General features: G+C 32.4%; 1 protein-coding gene across 3 annotated transcripts in view; it reads right to left on the minus strand.

Annotated features, from left to right (window-relative positions):
- The window catches only part of LOC127702382 (probable ATP-dependent RNA helicase DHX35), a 197,653-nt gene that overhangs the window by 173,519 nt on the left and 4,162 nt on the right, over nt 1-19,972 (minus strand). Inside the window, exons 3-12 of one of the 3 annotated variants that reach the window (XM_052206536.1) lie at nt 19,673-19,765; nt 15,259-15,289; nt 14,874-14,920; nt 13,394-13,498; nt 13,091-13,152; nt 10,573-10,642; nt 5,601-5,660; nt 4,246-4,289; nt 3,185-3,253; nt 2,360-2,456 (exon numbers count right to left, since the gene is read on the minus strand). In XM_052206536.1, coding sequence (XP_052062496.1) covers nt 2,360-2,456; nt 3,185-3,253; nt 4,246-4,289; nt 5,601-5,660; nt 10,573-10,642; nt 13,091-13,152; nt 13,394-13,498; nt 14,874-14,920; nt 15,259-15,289; nt 19,673-19,765 — 678 coding nt within the window. Of the gene's footprint in view, nt 1-2,359; nt 2,457-3,184; nt 3,254-4,245; nt 4,290-5,600; nt 5,661-10,572; nt 10,643-13,090; nt 13,153-13,393; nt 13,499-14,873; nt 14,921-15,008; nt 15,056-15,211; nt 15,290-19,672; nt 19,766-19,972 lie in introns of all 3 variants that reach the window. The other 2 variants (XM_052206535.1, XM_052206534.1) reach the window with 2 other exon arrangements.

Consider the following 19,972-nt stretch of genomic DNA (forward strand, 5'->3'; position numbering starts at 1 on the left):
CCACACAACCGCAAAATTTGTACTTCACTGTTTGATTTCATGTATAATATTGTCCTGAAGACGCCACGCTTGTTGGCGAAACATGTCGACCACAATAAATTAATCACCATGCGGTAATTGATGGGTGTTGTTGTCTTTAATGTCGTTTAATTTATAAATAAAAAAGTTTTTTTTATTGTATACTAAATATTTCAAACAGACCTTCAAGGGCATTACTTAGAGTATACTATAAGCTTTATAAACTAGAGGCTTTAAAAGAGCCTGTGTCGCTCACCTTGGTCTATGTGCATATTCAAAAAAGGACACTCTCCAACATTGAAGACAAGAATAGAATTCATAAGAAAAATCTCTGTTTTGTTGATCTTGTATTGCTGATCATTTAGTCTGTTTAGTTTCTTTCTATATTCTTTAGTTTTTGCTCAGAACACAAAAGAGGGTAAAAAAAATCATTATCTAAGGGGCTGGGTTATATCTCCTATAAAGTGTGACAGCCTACTACCTTTATCAACAAAATGTGACTTGTTAGTAGATCGGAAGATTTCTTCTATAGTGTCTTAATCGTAGATCTTGTCTTGCTGATCATTTTTGCCTATTTAAGTTTCTATCTATCTATTATAATTTTTAAGAAATAAGGCAAAAACCCCCAAAATATTGTAAAAATCATCATCAAAGGGCAACAACTCTCATAAAGAGTAGGCTGACGATTTTGACATTGTTAGTAGATATAAGAAGATGTGGTATGAGTGCCAATGAGACAACTCTCCTTCCAAGTCAAAATTTATAAAAGTAAACCATTATAGGTCACCGTACGGTCTTCAACACGGAGCCTTGGCTCACACCGAACAGTAAGCTATAAAGGGCCCCAAAATTACTAGTGTAAAACCATTCAAACGGGAAAACCAACGGTCTAATCTATATAAAAAACAAGAAACGAGAATCACTTATGAACCACATCAACAAACGATAACTACTGAACATCAGATTCCTGACTTAGGACAGGTGCAAACAACTGCAGCGGGTTTAAACGTTTTAATTGTACCAAACCGTCACCCTTTTTCTGAAACAATAGTGTAACATCACAACATAGAAAGACACACTATAAAATATCAACTGAAATAGCTTAACTCAATCAAAGGACATATTAACACCATTGAACATACACTGAACAAATAAATTTGACCTATGATACAATGTAAATATTAGACTTATTTGTAGAACTTGTCTTGCTGATCATTTTTGCAATACAAAGTTTCTCACTTTCTATGTTAGTTTTCAAGATGATAGGCAAGAATGAAAAAAAATGGTAAAATTTGTCTTTTAAGGGCAATAACTCCTATAAGAAATCGTCTGACAAAATTGACTTAAATTGACAGATGGTAGAGCTTAACATTCTGAACATTTTTGCTTTGTCAGATTTTCTCTATTCATAACGGTTTTCAAAACTAGAGGCTCTCAAGAGCCTGTGTCGCTCACCTTATTTACTGATGCTTTGGAAATCATTTAAAATAAGGTTAAAATCATAATTAATAGTATTAGATATTAGATATTATAATGATATCTAAGATAATAACAAAAAACTGCAAAATTTTTGTAAAATTACTAACTCAGGGGCAGCAACCCAACAACGGGTTGTCGGATTTGTCTGAAAATTTCAGGGCATATAAATATAAATCTGATGAACATTTTTGCCACGTGTCAGATTTGCTCTAAATGCTTTAGTTTCAGAGATATAAACCAAAAACTGCATTTTACCCCTATGTTCTATTTTTAACCAAGTTGGCCATGATGGTTGGAAGGCAGGGTCATCGATCAAATTTTTTAAACTAGATACCCTAACAATTTTTGGGCCAGGTGAGCTAAAAATTGTACCTGTGAGATCGCTAACAAGGCCATTTTCCATAAATTTAATATTTCCAAGGGTCATAACTCTTTTTAAAAAAGGCAATAGTCCACCATTATATAACTTGTCTGATATATTGCTGGTATTAACCTATAGTATAAGTTTTATAAAAATCTGGCAAGAATTTTTCCCGAGAGAGGGCTAACAAGGCAATTTTCCATATATTTAATATTTCCAAGGGGCATAACTCTTTCCAAAAAAGTCGATAGGCCACCATTATAGAACTTGTCCGAGATATTGCTGATATTAACCTATAGTATAAGTTTTATAAAATCTGGCAAGAATTGTACCTGTGAGAGCACTAACAATGCCGGACGGACAGACAGACAGACTGAAGCCTGGCATTTCCATGGCCCCCGAAACGCATTACGTAGGGGACAAAAACACAAAAAAAGAGAAAAAAAGTGATGGCTCAACAATACATACAATTTTTCAATGGAGTTTTATCATTTCTATTACCTGACCAGTCAGGAAGGCCAAAACATCGCCCTCTTTTTCTGAATTATGAACTTTCATAACTGTTTCAACTGTACACTTCAGGTAATCTGGAACAGGACTGAAAAAGAATAAAAAAACCTGTAACATATTATAAATAAAAAATTTAGCTTTGATTAACTTTGAGTCAATATTTTATTGTGAGGGACAATGGTTCTTTTAAAAGAGCCAACTTGCAATTTTCATTTGATTTAACTATAATCTTATTTCACTATTTTTTTGTGTTGTTAATAGTTTATTTCTATCTACAAAAGCACTATGAATTTAAAAGCAGAGTTGCAATCTTTATGAATTGCTGGTGTGATCTTGACCTTTGACCTACTGGTCACAAAGTCATAGGGATCTTCATTACCTTATTTGGGCATTATCAAAACAGAATTGGTAAACATCTTATTTATGGCTCAAAATATTTTATCAAAACTTTCCAGAAACTTCAGTCTATTTATAGGCACTGTACCACTGACCTTTGACCTAAAAATCTATAGGGTCTTATTCATTTAAAGGGGCATAATTAAATGAAGTTTGGTCAAAGTTGGACATTTGATTAAAAATAGCCCATATGGAAACCAACCAAAATTCAGTTTATCAATAGCTTCAGTGACCATTACAGTTTTTCATCCTATAGGGTATTATCGCAATTGGTAAAAGTTGGACACATGATTCAAAATATAATATCCCAAAATCACAAATATGTGTCAAATTGACTGCAATCAACCAAACAAAACAAAACCATAAGAATTCTACTAGGTGTAAACACTTTTTTAATTTTAAATAGTATGTAAGACTTACTCCAAAGAATAATGTATATCTACTGGATAATTTCTGCCTTCTATAGTCATAATTGATGCTGTATCTTTACTGAAAATATAATCAATATATTAATGTTTAAATGTACTGATTTTAACTGAAATGTGAGATAAATCAAACTATTTCAAGCAAATCAAAATTTAATGATTTGTAGTGCATTTCTATCATACAGAAGTGAGAATTAAGTTCTTGAAATGTCATTAGTTGTATTTTTCTACTATACAGGTGTTAGAATTAAACATTTATTTTGTGCTTTGTGATATATTTACATTACACAAACACTATTGATAAGATTTATAAACAAACTTGATTGAAAATGTATCTTCTGTATAACATCTTAAATTTTGTTTATATTTAAAACAGTTTGTTCCAACAAAGAAAACATTCAAGGAAATTAACAGTTAATCAAATAAGCATCAAACTAAAGTATCTCTTAAAAATATCTGGTAATCAAACTCAAAAGTTCAGCCTCACTTTCGTAGCTTTGTTTCCCCTGTGATATTATTTATGTTTTAATTTCTGACTTTATTTCTCATATTGCCTATATTCATCAGACAAGTTTTCAGGTACAAATGTTCTAACATTTATTGGTGTTGACTTTAAGCTGATGATGTAAAACTGAATACTGGTACTTGAATTGATAAAGAAATGAAATTATGTTATATTGACCGACCAAATAACAAACCAGTAAAAATATGGATAAACCAACCAAATGACTGTATCAAACTTTCACCTCCTTTTAAGGAGGTACTTGAAAATTCATGTTGTGATACATCTAGAGCTTTTAATGTGACTTAATTCAAATTTAACTATCTACAGCAAACATATCTCACTATTAAGTTGATATCAAATAGCAAAGAATATCCCACCAATTCCCTGAAGGTAGAAATAACAAGTGTGGCCTTACTTTGCTGGCAAATGGAATGAAGGTCAGAACATACCTTTCAAACATGAACAAAAATTGTAATCCGTACACCACATCAAAAAGATGGAATATCTCAAACTCCTAACGATATTGCTTATATTATTGGTGTAACTCTTACCTTTTATCACCAGTTTCATTATTGTTGAAGAAATCTCTCATTTCCTAAAGTATAAATGTTATATAACAAATAAATAGCCAATTCCATCATTTTGTAACCAAAATAAATCATTTTATTGCATTTTGCATGAAAACAAACAGACAGACAGATATTTTGCATTCAGTGGCTATCTTACAATAGGGACAAAGAAGAATGTGGCAACAAAATGGGAAAATGTGTTGCACAAAAATCACTCAAGCCATACTGGCATAGTCAAGGTAAGAACATGTTGAGAAAGCTCTTTCATTCATGGATCTAATTTCCAAGGTGTTGAGAAAAAAATCATTTAACCATGGGTTAAGAATTTCAGGCTTAAAATTATGCAAATTGATAAATCAATGCCAAAAAATGAATTTTGCAAAAGTAATTGTACTAATATGTTTTAAAAAGTGTGAGTTATATTGAAGGGGCATTAGCTACGAGATTCTTATACAGGTAAAAATGATGACTGACATACTTCTTAACCTACAATATGAAATCAAACCGACTAAGAAAAATTCAATTGCACTTGGTCAATATCTGTTTATATTTATATTTATGTTTATATCGGGTTATATGGCCGTCAGCAGCCTTTGGATGTCATCTTGATGGTTAATTACTGTAAATTCAAAAATTATTGCGTGCATTTAATATTGCGATTTTTCAAGAATGGGCAAAAATGCGAGATTAATTATTGCAATTTCAGGAAAATCTGTGTATAGACATATGTAACAGATATCAGAATGAGAGTTCTTATTATTGCGATACACACCAAGTCGCATTATTCGCAATAATAAAAACCTTGCAATAATTTCTGAACTTATAATCAAGTTCATGCATTGTTAATCGTTTATTTTAGACTTTTCATAATTTGGATATACATTTTAGTATGTTATAAATCAAATATGAGAATCTGAGTCAAATAGGTGAACATGAATTTGACAGCTAATGCCCCTTTTACCACAAAATTCACGAAACTGGTACATAAGGAATAAAAGTTCTTCTACTGTATAAAGGATAGCTGGATTGAACTGATCAGCTATGTGAATGAATATATTAGTTATACTTTAATCATGTTTAACACTAGCAGAAGAGAATTTTGAACCTCTAGAGAAGAAACCTTTGCTAAAACCACATTGACGAAATGACCTTTAAATTTTATAAATTCTCAGATGTATAATATTCAGTATGATGTTAAATCAAATGTGCAGTCAAGTATTGATTTTAATACTTATTAAAAGTCTTCCCAAAAAAAAAAATATCTTTGAATATTTTTTGATGGTTTAAACTTTGTATTTTGAATATTTGGTTTTTATTTATTGAATTTCACAATATACCTCAGCATCTAATGTGGCTGACGCAATAATTATTCTCAAGTCTGTCCTTTTCTTCTGAATCTGAAAGTAAGCATTTTTTATTCCTTAAAATATGTTCTAATTATGTAAGTGATATAATTTATTACACATTATTTAATACTATGACACATTAACCATGTAACAAATATATATTTCTACTAACGTAAACATTGAAATCAATGTGCAAATTTATTCACTTCCCATCTTTGACAACCATCCAAACCACAAGATTAGTGAACAGGGTTTCCCTTGGATCAATTTTCTTCTTCGCCATCTCTTTCACCAAAAACAATATATTTTTTGCTACTTTCAATTGTTTTTCACCAATAATATAAATATATATTTACCTTTAAAATTTTCCTTCTTTCTAACAAAAAAAATAAAAAACAGTTTTTATATTATATTTTAGTATATATATTTGTTTAGGGGCCAGCTGAAGGACGCCTCCGGGTGCGGGAATTTCTCACTGCATTGAAGACCTGTTGGTGACCTTCTGCTGTTGTCTGTTCTATGGTCGGGTTGTTGTCTCTTTGACACATTCCCCATTTCCATTCTCAATTTTATCACATTGTTTTATAAATATATGAAGATGTTGCATGATTGCCAATGAGAAAACTCTTCACAAGAGACCAAATGACAAAGAAGTGACCAACTATAGGTCACTGTACAACCTTCAACAATGAGCAAAACTCATACTGCATAGTCTGCTATAAAAGGCCCCGAAATGACAAATGTAAAACAATTCAAACGAGAAAACTAACTGTATCTTTTATAATTCTTAATATTTTTTGAATTAATTAACACTCAAGAATTACAAACATTTAGTTTTAAAAAGATACTGTAAAATTGCAATATAGATCATGAAATCATAATTTTTGACTTCTACAATGGAACAAGGGATTCATCTATGATAGTTTATAAGGTGATTCCCGTATAGTTAAAGGATAAAGACTGAAGTCAGAGTTTTTTCTTATTTTTGAATACTTTTCCCTCTTGGAACATCATTAAAAGAAAAGTTTGGACGTAAAACTATGCCTCAAACACGTGCATTGCTAAAACAATTGTAAATTACCCTCTTCAAAAATTATTTCTATCAAAAGTTATAGGATAAAATTTAAAATCAGAGATTTTTCTTACTTTTGAACATTTTTCGTCATAACAAAAATTTTTTTTTTAAAAGACCATTGTTAAAAGAAAAAGAGCAGAGGTAAAATATGCTTCAAACATGTGCGTCGCTATTTAAAACGTTGTAAAGTATTCACTTCAAAACAATTCTTTCAATCAAAGTTGTAAAAAAAATCCTTTAAGTGACATGTGAAGCCAATTAACCACATCATTTCATGAAACAATACAATCAACACCTTTATAAATTATAATCCTTTGTTTCCGATAGGTATAAAATACAATCAGCTGATTATTGATTTTCTATCAAAATCGTAACAAGTTCAATGTGAATTCCGAGTATTGTCTGATCAGGGAAAAAGTCTGAGTATCAGGGAAAAAGTCTGAGAAACCCGAAAAAAGAAAACAATGGACAAAGTCGAACCCTTATATTTCTTTTGCAAATTACGAATATTAATCGCCACAATTTTTATGTTTTTGCAAAATGCGAAAAATGGCAACCGCAAGCAGAAACCCTGGTGAATGTGATTAAAAACCGTATTGAAAATGTACAGAACAATATAAATTTCAAGTTTTATAAAAGTGAAGAAAGTCCTGTTTCCATATTTACTAAAACATTACAATAATTTCTAAATTTACAGTATTCTACATGTACAATTTAGCAGATAATTTTATTCTAACAATAAAGAGTAAAATAACCAACATGATTATTTCAATTTTCTGATTTTTGTTGCTGTTTTGTTTGTTTTTTTTCTATTTTTGATTAAAGGGGGATGGCAGATCTCTTCAATGCTGTACAAAATCTTAAGTATTAAAGATGATATGTTTAATTGCATGGTAAATCATATTTTATTTTTTTGGTTTATGTAACCTAGCTGAATTTAATCTAAACCTATGTTTCACTGAAAATTTTATTTATTACTTATCAAAGTGAAAATGAAAAGCTAGTGATTCTAGAAGTAAATAACTCTTTAACTTCTGGACACATTTTTCAAGACATTCAGATCTAGATGTAAAGCAAACATTTGCATTTTAAAATATTTTCATATTAACCAATACAATGTTCTGCAAATATCAAAGCCATCAAATATATCTATATCAAGCCAAGCTTGGGTCATTCAAAATTGCAGCACATTAGCTATTGTTTAAACTTTTGTTTGAAAATCTTCAAGTCATTTTATCAATAAAATGCTCCGCAGGGCGCAGCTTGATACGACCGCAGAGGTCGAACCCTGAACAGTTGGGGCAAGTATGGACACAACATTCAAGCTTGATACAGCTCTGAATTTGGATTGTGATTAAATATTTGACCCAGCATAGGTTTCTGACACAGAATGAATGTGGTCTAAGAACTTAAAATTTTTAAATTGGACATTCACCTATTATGGTCCAATATCCAAAATCTAAATACATGGTTAGATTCACCATATCAAAGAACCCCAAGAATTCAATTTTTGATGAAATCAAACAAAGTTTAATTTTGGACCCTTTTGACCTCAATGTGGACAAAGTTGATAACGGGGCCCAAAAATCAAAAATCTAAATACATGGTTAGATTCAGCATATCAAAGAACACCATATATTCAATTTTTGTTGAAATCAAACAAAGTTTAATTTTGGACCCCGATTTGGACCAACTTGAAAACTGGGCCCATAATCAAAAATCTAAATACATGTTTAGATTCAGCATATCAAAGAACCCTAAGAATTCAATTTTTGTTAAAATCAAACTTAGTTTAATTTTGGACCCTTTGGACCTTAATGTAGACCAATTTGAAAACGGAACCAAAAATTAAGAATCTAAATACACGGTTAGATTCGGCATATCAAAGAACCCCAATAATTCAATTTTTGATGAAATCAAACAAAGTTTAATTTTGGACCCTTTGGACCTCAATGTGGACCAATTTAAAAACGGGGCCCAAAATCCAAAAACTTAATACACGGTTAGATTCAGCATATTAAAGAACCCCAAGAATTCAAGAATAAAACCCCATTGAAATTGGTCAAGAAATAAGCAATTTATACGAAGTATCTTCTATTGCACAATACTGTGCAATTAAATATTTCTTGCTATTGCGCAATACTGTACAATTGACAATTTCTTGCTATTGCGCAATATTGTGCTATTGGATATTTCTTGCTATTGCGCAATACTGTGCAATTGAAGATTTCTTGCTATTGCGCAATACTGTGCAATTGAAGATTTCTGGCGATTGTGCAATACTGTGCAATTGAAAATTTCTTGCTATTGCACAATACTTATTATATAATAATTTACACATCCTGTTTGGTGTGTATCTCCTACCATATCATTATTATTTGCTTTTAAATAAAAATCAGAAATAACCAACTTAAAATGGAAAATTTTAAAAGAAAAAATAGGAAAAAAAAAAAAAAAAGGAAAAAAAAAAAAATCCCCCCCCCCCTAAATTTTTTGAACCCCCTTATGATTCATCACACCCAAACTCGATCCCAGCCTTCCCTTTGTGGTATGGTACCTTGCAGTACAATTTCAGAGAGATCCATACACTTGAACACAAGTTATTGTCTGGAAACTAGAAAAATGTGTTTTTTGGCCCCTTTTTTGGCCCCAAATTCCTAAACGTTTAGGGCAATTACCCCCAAACTCGAACCCAGCTTTCCCTTTGTAATATGGAACCTTGTAGTACAATTTCAGAAAGATCCATACACTTACACACAAGTTATTGTCCTGAAACTAGAAAAATGCTTGTTTTTTGCCCCTTTTTGGCCCCTAATTCCTAAAATATTGAGGCAATTACCCCCATCATCAATCCCAGCCTTCCCTTTGTGGTATGGTACCTTGCAGTACAATTTCAGAGAGATCCATACACTTGAACACAAGATATTGTCTGGAAACTAGAAAAATGCTTATTTTTGGCCCCTTTTTGGCCCCCAATTCCTAAACGTTTCGGCAATTACCCCCAAACTCAATTCCAGCTTTCCCTTTGTGATATGGAACCTTGTAGTACAATTTCAGAAAGATCCATACACTTACACACAAGTTATTGTCATGAAACTAGAAAAATGCTTGTTTTTTGCCCCTTTTTTGGCCCCTAATTCCTAAAATTTTGAGGCAATTACCCCCAAAATCAATCCCAGCATTCCTTTTGTGATATGGAACCTTGTGGTACAATGTCAGAGAGATCCATACACTAACACACAAGTTATGTCTGGAAGTTACAAAAATGCTTATTTCTGGCCCCTTTTTGGCCCCTAATTCCTTTACTGTTGGTACTATAACCCCCAAAATCAATCCCAACCTTCCTTTTGTGGTATTGAACCTTGTAGTAAAATTTCATAGAGATCCATTCACTTAAACTAAAGTTAGAGTGCGAAAACCAATGTGTCTTCGGACGACGCCGACGACGACGACACCAACGTCATACCAATATACGACCACAAAAATTTTTTTGCGGTCGTATAAAAACATCAGAGAAGCTATTACCATTGAAGAAATAAAATGTCAGATAATATCATTTTGAGGATTCAAATTCATCAGGTTGATATAGTTACTGAAGTTGTCCACTTAAGAATTGTCTCTACAACCACATCTTTTGGGAAAGGGATGATTCCAAAAATCTCTTTCATGTTGTTGTTGTGTTATGAGATACAATAGATAAGGCCTAGCTAAAACAATAACAATATAAAAACACCCACAAACACCAACGTATGAAAAAACTTCAGAAATTAAAAATCAGCTCAGAGGTTTTATCACCTTATATAACAAATATACACTTTGTTTAGTTGATTTCTTAGGCACTTAACCAACTCATTTTCAAAGGCATAACTTGGGAAACAATTTTGTTACCTTTCTTAGAAGTCCAAGGATAATATCAGTATTCAATGACCTCTCATGTGCTTCATCTAACATTATCACACTGCAATAAAAAAAAAAATAATATAAAAGCAGAAATAACTAAAATTGACAAAAAAGTTACCAAGATAAATGTGGATAGTGTCCAGATGTGGACACAGATGATGCCCCCGCTTGCATATCATATAGTTATAAAGGGACATAACTGAAGAATGGTAAAAGTGACGCTACCCAAATTTGAACTTGATCTGAGTTTTGTGGTAATAAGCTTTGTGTGTAAGGCTCATAAAATTTGGTTGAGGCTAACTTAAGTAGAGAACAGAAACTAAAAATTCAGCAATTTTTCTATTTGTAAACACGCATAACTCTAGAACGGTTGTGTATAAGTTTTATAACATTTGGTTGAGGCTAACTTAAGTAGAGAACAGAAACTAAAAATTCAGCAATTTTTCTATTTGTAAACACGCATAACTATAGAACGGTTGTGTATAAGTTTTATAACATTTGGTTGAGGCTAACTTAAGTAGAGAACAGAAACTAAAAATTCAGCAATTTTTCTATTTGTAAACACGCATAACTCTAGAACGGTTGTGTATTAGTTTTATAACATTTGGTTGAGACAAACTAAAGTTAGAGAACAGAAACGAAAAATTCAGCAATTTTTATGTTTATAAAGGGACATAACTCAAGAATGGTAAAACTGTTGCCACCAAATTTCGTACTTAATCTGTATTATGTAGTAATAAGCATTGTGTATAAGTTTCAGAACATTTAGATGAGGCAAACTAAAGTTAGAAAATGGAAACAAAAAATTTGTACTTGATCTTAGGTTTCATTATGTTTGGTTGGGGCAAACTTAAGTTACAGAATGGAAACTAAAAATTTTGCAATCTTTCGATTTATAAAGGGGCATAACTCAATAATGGTTAAAGTGACACTACCCAAATTCAACTTGATCTGTGTTTTATCAGTGGAAGTCAAAATTAAACATTGCATTGTATAAAGCCTTGATTATAGTTGATTCAACTTTAATCATGGACAAAGGAAGATAACTCCAATTTTAATAAAAAAAAAATTCTTGATATTTAGAAGAAAATAAAAATTTTGCAATTTTTCCATTTATAAAGTGCATTATTCTAGAACGGTTAAAGTGACGCCACCAAAATTCAAACTTGATCTGTGTTTTGTGGTAATAAGCATTGTGTATAAGTTTCATAACATTTGGTTGAGGCAAACTTAAGTTAGAGAACGGAAACTAAAAATTTTGCAATTTTTCCATTTATAAAGGGACATAACTCTAGAACGGTTACAACGACGCCACCAAAATTCAAACTCGATCTGTGTTTTTTGGTAATAAGCATTGTGTATAAGTTTCATAACATTCGGTAGAGGCAAACTTAAGTTATAGAATCGAAACTAAAATTTTTGCAATTTTTCCATTTATAAAGGGGCATAACTCTAGAACGGTTAAAGTGACACCACTAAAATTCAAACTTGATCTGTATTTTGTGGTAATAAGCATTGTGTATAAGTTTCATAACATTTGGTTGAGGCAAACTCAAGTTAGAGAACGGAAACCAATTTTCGGACGTACGGACGGACGTACGTACAGACGGACAAGGGTAAAACTTAATGCCCCCACCGCTACAGCGGGGGCATAAAAACAAAGAAGTTTCAAAATGGACAAAAAAATTGTCAGTCAAAAGACAGAAGACTAAAATTAAAGAATGGCACATAAAAAGACAAACAATAGTCCACAAACTTCCATACTGTCAATCTTAAGTTTCATATCTTATTGCCTAGAAGGCAATGATAAGGTTACCTTTACTTCATCTTATTTATCCAGGTCATAAGTAGTGACTAAATAAGACATTTAACGTGACAACAACTAGACAACTTCTGAAGATAATTGAGCTACATCTGCCATTAATATAGAGAATGAATTAGTTCCACTCTAGTAAGTCCTATCTGAAGGGAGATAATTCAATTCTAATTCAAGACTGCAAAATGCCATTCGTTTTCCCATAGACAACAAAAGTAACCTTTTTCAAGATACAGACTTCAAAAAGTAAATTTTTAGAATAAAACCTTGCTAGAATTAAAGAAAACTTAATGGGACAGTAATTTTTAGTAAAAAAAAGTATGGGTTCTCATTACTTTTCTTACCACAGTGTGTACTTATCTCCCTTGCCTATCATTTCTGCACTTAAAAACATGTGTCTCATCACAGCAAAGAAAAAAATTCTTATACAGGGCTTAGGAAAATATATAAGGCAGAGTGCACAGAGCATCTAGTTATACAAAATATTGACTGCACACAACAACCGATCAGGATATCCATACTCTTAATTTTCAATACTGTATCATCTTCATAAACTGGCTGTGCCCATGATTCTGAATGGTGTATTGTAACTTCAAATGAACAAACCAGAAAATTTTTTACTAGTTTTTAACTTATCATGATCTTTTATTTCAAACTGATGTTATATGAAACTACACTTCGTCATTTTACCTGTACTTTTTCAGTAGTGGATCTCCCATGATCTCTCTAATCAACAATCCATCAGTTAGAAACTGAAAATAGAACATTTTCATTATTTTAATAATACTGCTATTTAAGACCTTAAATATCAACAAAAGTAGATATAAAGTATACAATATGAGACAGCAAACCAGCCATAAATCACAAACAGCATTGCCTTAAGATTTTTTTATTATCTGTTCTATTTATCAAACTATGAAAAATAGACAGCAAAGAATACTAGCATTCTGTCTTTTTCTTATTATCTTGTCAAATTTCAGTTGCATGACATACCTTAACTTTGGTAACTTTTTCTTCTGAGCAATCCTCAAATCTAATGGTGTAGCCTACTTCAGCCCCTAATATTGAGCCCCTTTCTTCTGCTACTCTGCTTGCTACCTGTCAAGAACAAATTGCGTCTCATTACTAACTTAAATGAAGAAAAAATAAATGTGTGTCCAGCGGACTTCATGCCCCATATACTCTACCACATTTCCAAGGTTAGTGATCAACAAAAATCTCCCAATTTTGAAGTTGCAAAACTTGACACATATGATGTTACTTTTAGAGAGTGAATTGCATTTGCATTAATTTTTGAAAAAAATGCATTACCGGTATTTTATTTATGCCACAAGGTTATAATTCATTTGTACCCAAAAACAAATACTGTGGAAGTACTTTTATTCGTGGGTATCAATTTTTGTGGTTTGAGCAAAAGTTACATGTTCGTGGGTTCTTAAATTCGTGGATTTAAATTTTTTGAAAGAAAAAAAAAAATAGGGGTAAAATCCTGTCTGAAGTTGTATATTTAGTTCATAGTGCGTTTGCTGATATTCCATGTATTCTCTAGATCATATGCCCGTATCCATGTAGCAAAACCTACAGTAATGGGGATCTTTCCACGTCTTAATTTGAACAACAGCTCTTAAATTTCATTGGACACTTAAATTCGTGCATAAAGCCATCCACAAAAAGCACAAAAATTGGTACCCCACGAATAAAAGTACTTTCACAGTACTTAGTTTGCAGGTAACATTAATCGCAAACTAAAGTTTCAATGTATGTTGTATTCCAAATACGAGGCTTGTAAAAGAAATTTTGTAGAATACTCATGGGATTGTAAGTTAGTTCATACTTATTCTCATACATTAGTAGCATTACTGATAGTCTCTTAGGTTTAAAATACTACAATGCTCACAGTACAGAGGTGACAAGCTCGACATAATTCATCTATACTATTGACATGTATTATTGGCTCAAATAAAATATGGTTTGTGGTGCACATGAGAGATTATTTGCAAAGGGCAGCTTTACAACAGTCAGTGTTACAGATGGAAAAAACTATAAAGTCTATGGTAAACCTTTGACTTTAGGTAAGTAACTGAAACTCTACCATATACATTTACAATCAAGTGCACATAGTCACTGTAAAAATGACCAAAGTGAGATTTGAACATTGCTTTTGAGATATGAATTAACACTATAAAATTTCTATCCAATTCTTACTGTAACAGCAGCTACTCTCCTGGGCTGGGTAACCCAATCAGATAACCTTTTCTTGCCAATACTTACTGTAACAGCAGCTACTCTCCTAGGCTGGGTAACTCCAATCAGATAACCTTTTCTTGCCAATACTTACTGTAACACCAGCTGGCCTCCTGGGCTTGGTAACCCCAATCATATAACCTTTTCTTGCCAATACTAACTGTAACAGCAGGTACTCTCCGGGGCTGGGTAACTCCAATCAGATAACCTTTCTCTGCCCAATACTTACTGTTACAGCAGCTACTCTCCTGGGCTGGGTAACTCCAGTCAGATAACCTTCTCTGCCCAATACTTACTGTTACAGCAGCTACTCTCCTGGGCTGGGTAACTCCAATCAGATAACCTTTCTCTGCCCAATACTTACTGTTACAGCAGCTACTCTCCTGGGCTGGGTAACTCCAGTCAGATAACCTTCTCTGCCCAATACTTACTGTTACAGCAGCTACTCTCCTGGGCTGGGTAACTCCAATCAGATAACCTTTCTCTGCCCAATACTTACTGTTACAGCAGCTACTCTCCTGGGCTGGGTAACTCCAATCAGATAACCTTTCTCTGCCCAATACTTACTGTTACGGCAGCTACTCTCCTGGGCTGGGTAACTCCAATCAGATAACCTTTCTCTGCCCATCCTGCTTCTAATAAATACTGAAAGTAAACACAATCATCATTTTAAATAAAATGCTTCGCTGGGCGCAGCTTGATACGACCGCAGAGGTCGAACCCTGAACAGTTCGGGCAAGTATGGACACAACATTCAAGCTTGATTCAGCTCTGAATTTGGATTGTGATTAAATATTTGACACAGCATAGGTTTCAGACACAGAAAGAATGTGGTCTAAGAACTTGATTTTTTTTAATTTACCTATTATGGTCCAATGTCCAAAATCAAATACATGGTTAGATACAGTATATCAAAGAACCCCATATATTCAATTTTTGTTGAAATCAAACAAAGTTTAATTTTGGACCCCAACTTGGACCAACTTGAAAACTGGGCCCATAATCAAAAATCTAAACACATGTTTAGATTCAGCATATCAAAGAACCCCAAGAATTCAATTTTTGTTAAAATCAAACTAAGTTTAATTTTGGACCCTTTGGACCTTAATGTAGACCAATTTAAAAAACAGGACCCAAAATTAAAAATCTAAATACACGGTTAGATTTGGCATATCAAAGAACCCTGATAATTAAATTTTTGATGAAATCAAACTAAGTTTAATTTTGGACCCTTTTGACCTCAATATGAACCAATTTGATAGCGGGGTCCACAAATAAAAAATCTAAATACATGGTTAGATTCAGCATATCAAAGGACCCCATATATTCAATTTTTGTTGAAATCAAACAAAGTTTAATTTTGGACCCCAATTTGGACCAACTTGAAAACTGGGCCAAAAATCAAAAATCTAAATACATGTTTAGATTCGGCATATCAAAGAACCCCATATATTCAATTTTTGTTAAAATCAAACAAAGTTTAATTTTGGACCCTTTGGACCTTAATGTAGACCAATTTGAAAACTGGACCCAAAATTAAAAATCTAAATATACGGTTAGATTCGGCATAACAAATAAATAAATGTGGTCAAAGATTTTACAAATCTAATGCGCCATACTGTGCAATTAAAGATTACTTCTTGAAATTTTTCAATATTTGAAATTTGAAAAAAAAAATAATATTTGAAGAATAATTCTTTCTTTATTTCTGAAATCTGAAATGAGAAAAAATTGACCTCCCACAATTTCTTTTTACCCCCCCCCCCCCCCCTTCTTTTCCCCAAAAAATTCTTTCCCTCAAGATATGGTCATAATCTCAATTCAAATTTCCAATGGAATTTGCAACCATAATTACCCATTTAAATTTACCATAGTGCTAACTTAATCTATTTTATAATAGAATTTAAAATATAGTGTCAAATCTTTCATATGGATTTTTGTAAAAAAAAAAGATGCAACATTTGCTGATATTTTTTACTGGTCTTCCTTTATAAATATGCATTTCTTTAAACATAATTTAAAAGCAGTGTAAGGGAAGTAACCAAAACGTTCTATTTGAATTACCTCCCTTACACTGTTTTAAATTATCTTAATTGTTCATTAACCATTACTTTATATATAATTTAAAAGCAGTGTAAGGGAGATAATTTCAATGATGTATTTGATTTATCTCCCTTACACTGCTTTAAATTATGTTTTGTACTAAAGTATTTGTCCATTAACCAGGACAACCTTGTTTTTCCCCCTTTTTTGCCCCTTATTCCTAAACGGTTTGAGCCATAACCCCCCAAAGCAAATCCTAACCATCCCTTTGTGGTATGGAAACTTGTAGTATAATTTCAGAGAGATCCATACACCATTCCACAGTTATTGTCTGGAAACTAGAAAATGCTTATTTTTGGCCCCTTTTTGGCCCCTAATTCCTTAACTGTTGGTACCATAACCCCCAAAATCAATCCCCACCCTCCTTTTGTGGTATTGATCCTTATGGTAAAATTCCAAAGAGATCCATTCACTTAAACTAAAGTTAGAGTGCGAAAACCATTGTGTCTTCGGACGACGCCGGACGACGACAACGACGACGCCAACGTCATACCAATATACGACCGCAAAAATAAAAATCAATTAAACAGCAATATGTTTTTATCAAATTTCTAGAAAGATGTAACAGGTCTATGGTTGTCACATAATAAGATTTACATGAGGTATCTGGATGTACAGAAATCATAAAATGATTCAGGAGCCTGTAATTCAGTGGTTTTTGTCTGTTTGATTTATTTTTAATTTTTTGTTTGATTATAAATCAGTTTGTTGTTGTTTTTTTTTTTTGTTGAATTGGTTTAATTGTTTTAGATTTTGTCATGTCAGGGCTATTTATAGCTTACTATAAGGTATTGGTTCTGCTCATTGTTTATAGCCATATGGTGACCTTGGTCACCTATTATGCCTCTAGTTGCTTACATAAATATCATTTAAACTCTGGTGGACAGTTGTTGCACTGGAAATCATATAACATCTCCTTATTTTAATATACCTGAAGAATATGGGTATAAATGTCTTAAAGTAAGATTCAACTATAGAATCTGAATATAACTAGAGGCTCTAAAGAACCTGTGTCGCCCACCTTGGTCTATGTGCATATTCAACAAAGGACACCCTCCAACATTGTAGATGAGAATAGAATTCATGACGAAAATCTCTGTTTTGTTGATCTTGTATTGCTGATCATTTAGTCTGTTTAGTTTTTCTCTATCTTCTTTAGTTTTTGCTCAAAACACAAAAGAGGGTAAAAAAATCCTCATTTAAGGGCAATTACTCCTATAAATAGTGACAGTCTAATAACTATATCAGCACAGTTTGACTTGTTAGTAGATCTTACCTTGCTGATCAGGTTTGTGATTTAAAGTGTTTATTCATCTATTATAATGTTTATCATACATGCATAAGGCAAAACGCAACAAAAAATGGTAAAAATCGTCATTAAAGGGGCAAAACGTTGGACGATTTCCTTCATATTTGTCTTAATTGTAGCAGGAACATATATATTGACGGGACTTGACACTACCTGATTGTAGTCGATTTTATCGTCGTGCCATAGTTAATAAAGATACGATACAGAAACGGACATGTGTTAAAAACGGACTCGCTATTATCCTAATAATTTTTGATATTATCAATAAAATGTCATTCAAACTAGTTTTACAGTGATGCTAGTGTATCAAACTTGTATTCTGTCACTTCAAATTTGTTAAAATCGAAAGCATTTCATCACAGAATTGTGCAGAATGCAAACCAGGTAATAAAAAAATGGCGGCCATTGCCGCGATGATTTACAAATTCCCAAACTATTGTAAAACACTTCACATCAAATAAATCAAACTTATTTTGGTAATTTTATATAACAAAATATATCTACTAAATGATAAAACTTGTATTTATTTACAAGTAGAGTTATGTGGTTTATTAGTTGAGCAGTTCTGATAGTTTTTCAGTCAGACGCTACTAAAATCCGTAAATCTCGGGAAGTCTCGGGGAGTCCGAGATTTTATCAATTTTATACTGAAAAGCGTATCAGATTCATTTCCCGTTAGATATACTGTTCCCAGATTGTAGATCTTGTCTTGCTGATCATTTTTGCAAATTTGATTTTCTATCTATCTATTATGTTTTTTTAGATAAGCAAAAAATTGGTAAAAATTGTCATCAAATGGCAATAACTCTAAAAGGAGTCGCCTGACAATTTCGACGATGTAGACTTATTTGTAAGCAAAAAATTGGTAAAAATCATCATCAAAGGGCAATAACTCTAATAAGAGTCACCTGACGATTTCGACCATGTTAGACTTAATTGTAGAACTTGTCTTGCTGATCATTTTTGCAATTTAAAGTTTCTCTCTATCTATGTTAGTTTTCAAGATAATAGCCAAGAATGAAAAAAAATGGTAAAATTTGTCATTTAAGGGCAATTACTCCTATAAGAAGTCATCTGACAGTGTTGACGTATATATATATTGTACTGTTTGTACTATCATGCCTCATGTGAGGCCTTTAGTGAAATAAAAAGTTTCAAGTTTCAAGTATATAGACAATTGGTAGAGCTCCACATTCTGAACATTTCTGCTTTCTGTCAGATTTTCTCTATTTATAACAGTTTTCAAAATAATAGAAAAAACTTGCATTTTACCCCTACATTTTAATTTTAGCCATGTCGACCATCTTGGAAGGCAGGCAGGGTCATCGGACACATTTTTTAAACTAGATACCCCAATGAAGATTGTGGCCAAATTTGGCCCAGTAGTTTCAGAGGACAAGATTTTTGTAAAAGTTAACAGACAACGACGGACGCCAAGTGATGAGAAAAGCTCACTTGGCCCTTTGGGCCAGGTAAAGGGCCAGGTGAGCTAAAAATGTTATAATGGCATACTCAATTGCTTACATCCAGGTGATTTGAACTCTGGCAATCATACCACATCCCCTTATTTTTATATTTAGAAATCTTACATAAAGATGTAGTATCACATGATTTACCTGTGGAATCTGTGTACTTTTTCCACATCCAGTTTCACCAACAATCACAACTGTTTGATATTTCTCCAGTAAATATAAAATGTGATTTCTTAACTGCAAAAATAAAATGGTAATGTATAGTTCAATGTTTTATTTGCTGATCTTATTTTTCTCTAATAACTACTGAGATATGATACATTTATTCAAAACAATTGCGTAGCAACTAAGGTTCTTCTCCTAACTGCCTTCCTTCCAGTCTTATAATTATATATATATAATGTCAGATTAGGCCAACAACACAAAGGGAGTGGATGGATGAAA

The sequence above is a fragment of the Mytilus californianus genome, unplaced genomic scaffold (genome assembly GCF_021869535.1).
Source record: "Mytilus californianus isolate M0D057914Y unplaced genomic scaffold, xbMytCali1.0.p SCAF_5, whole genome shotgun sequence".
NCBI lineage: Eukaryota > Metazoa > Mollusca > Bivalvia > Mytilida > Mytilidae > Mytilus > Mytilus californianus.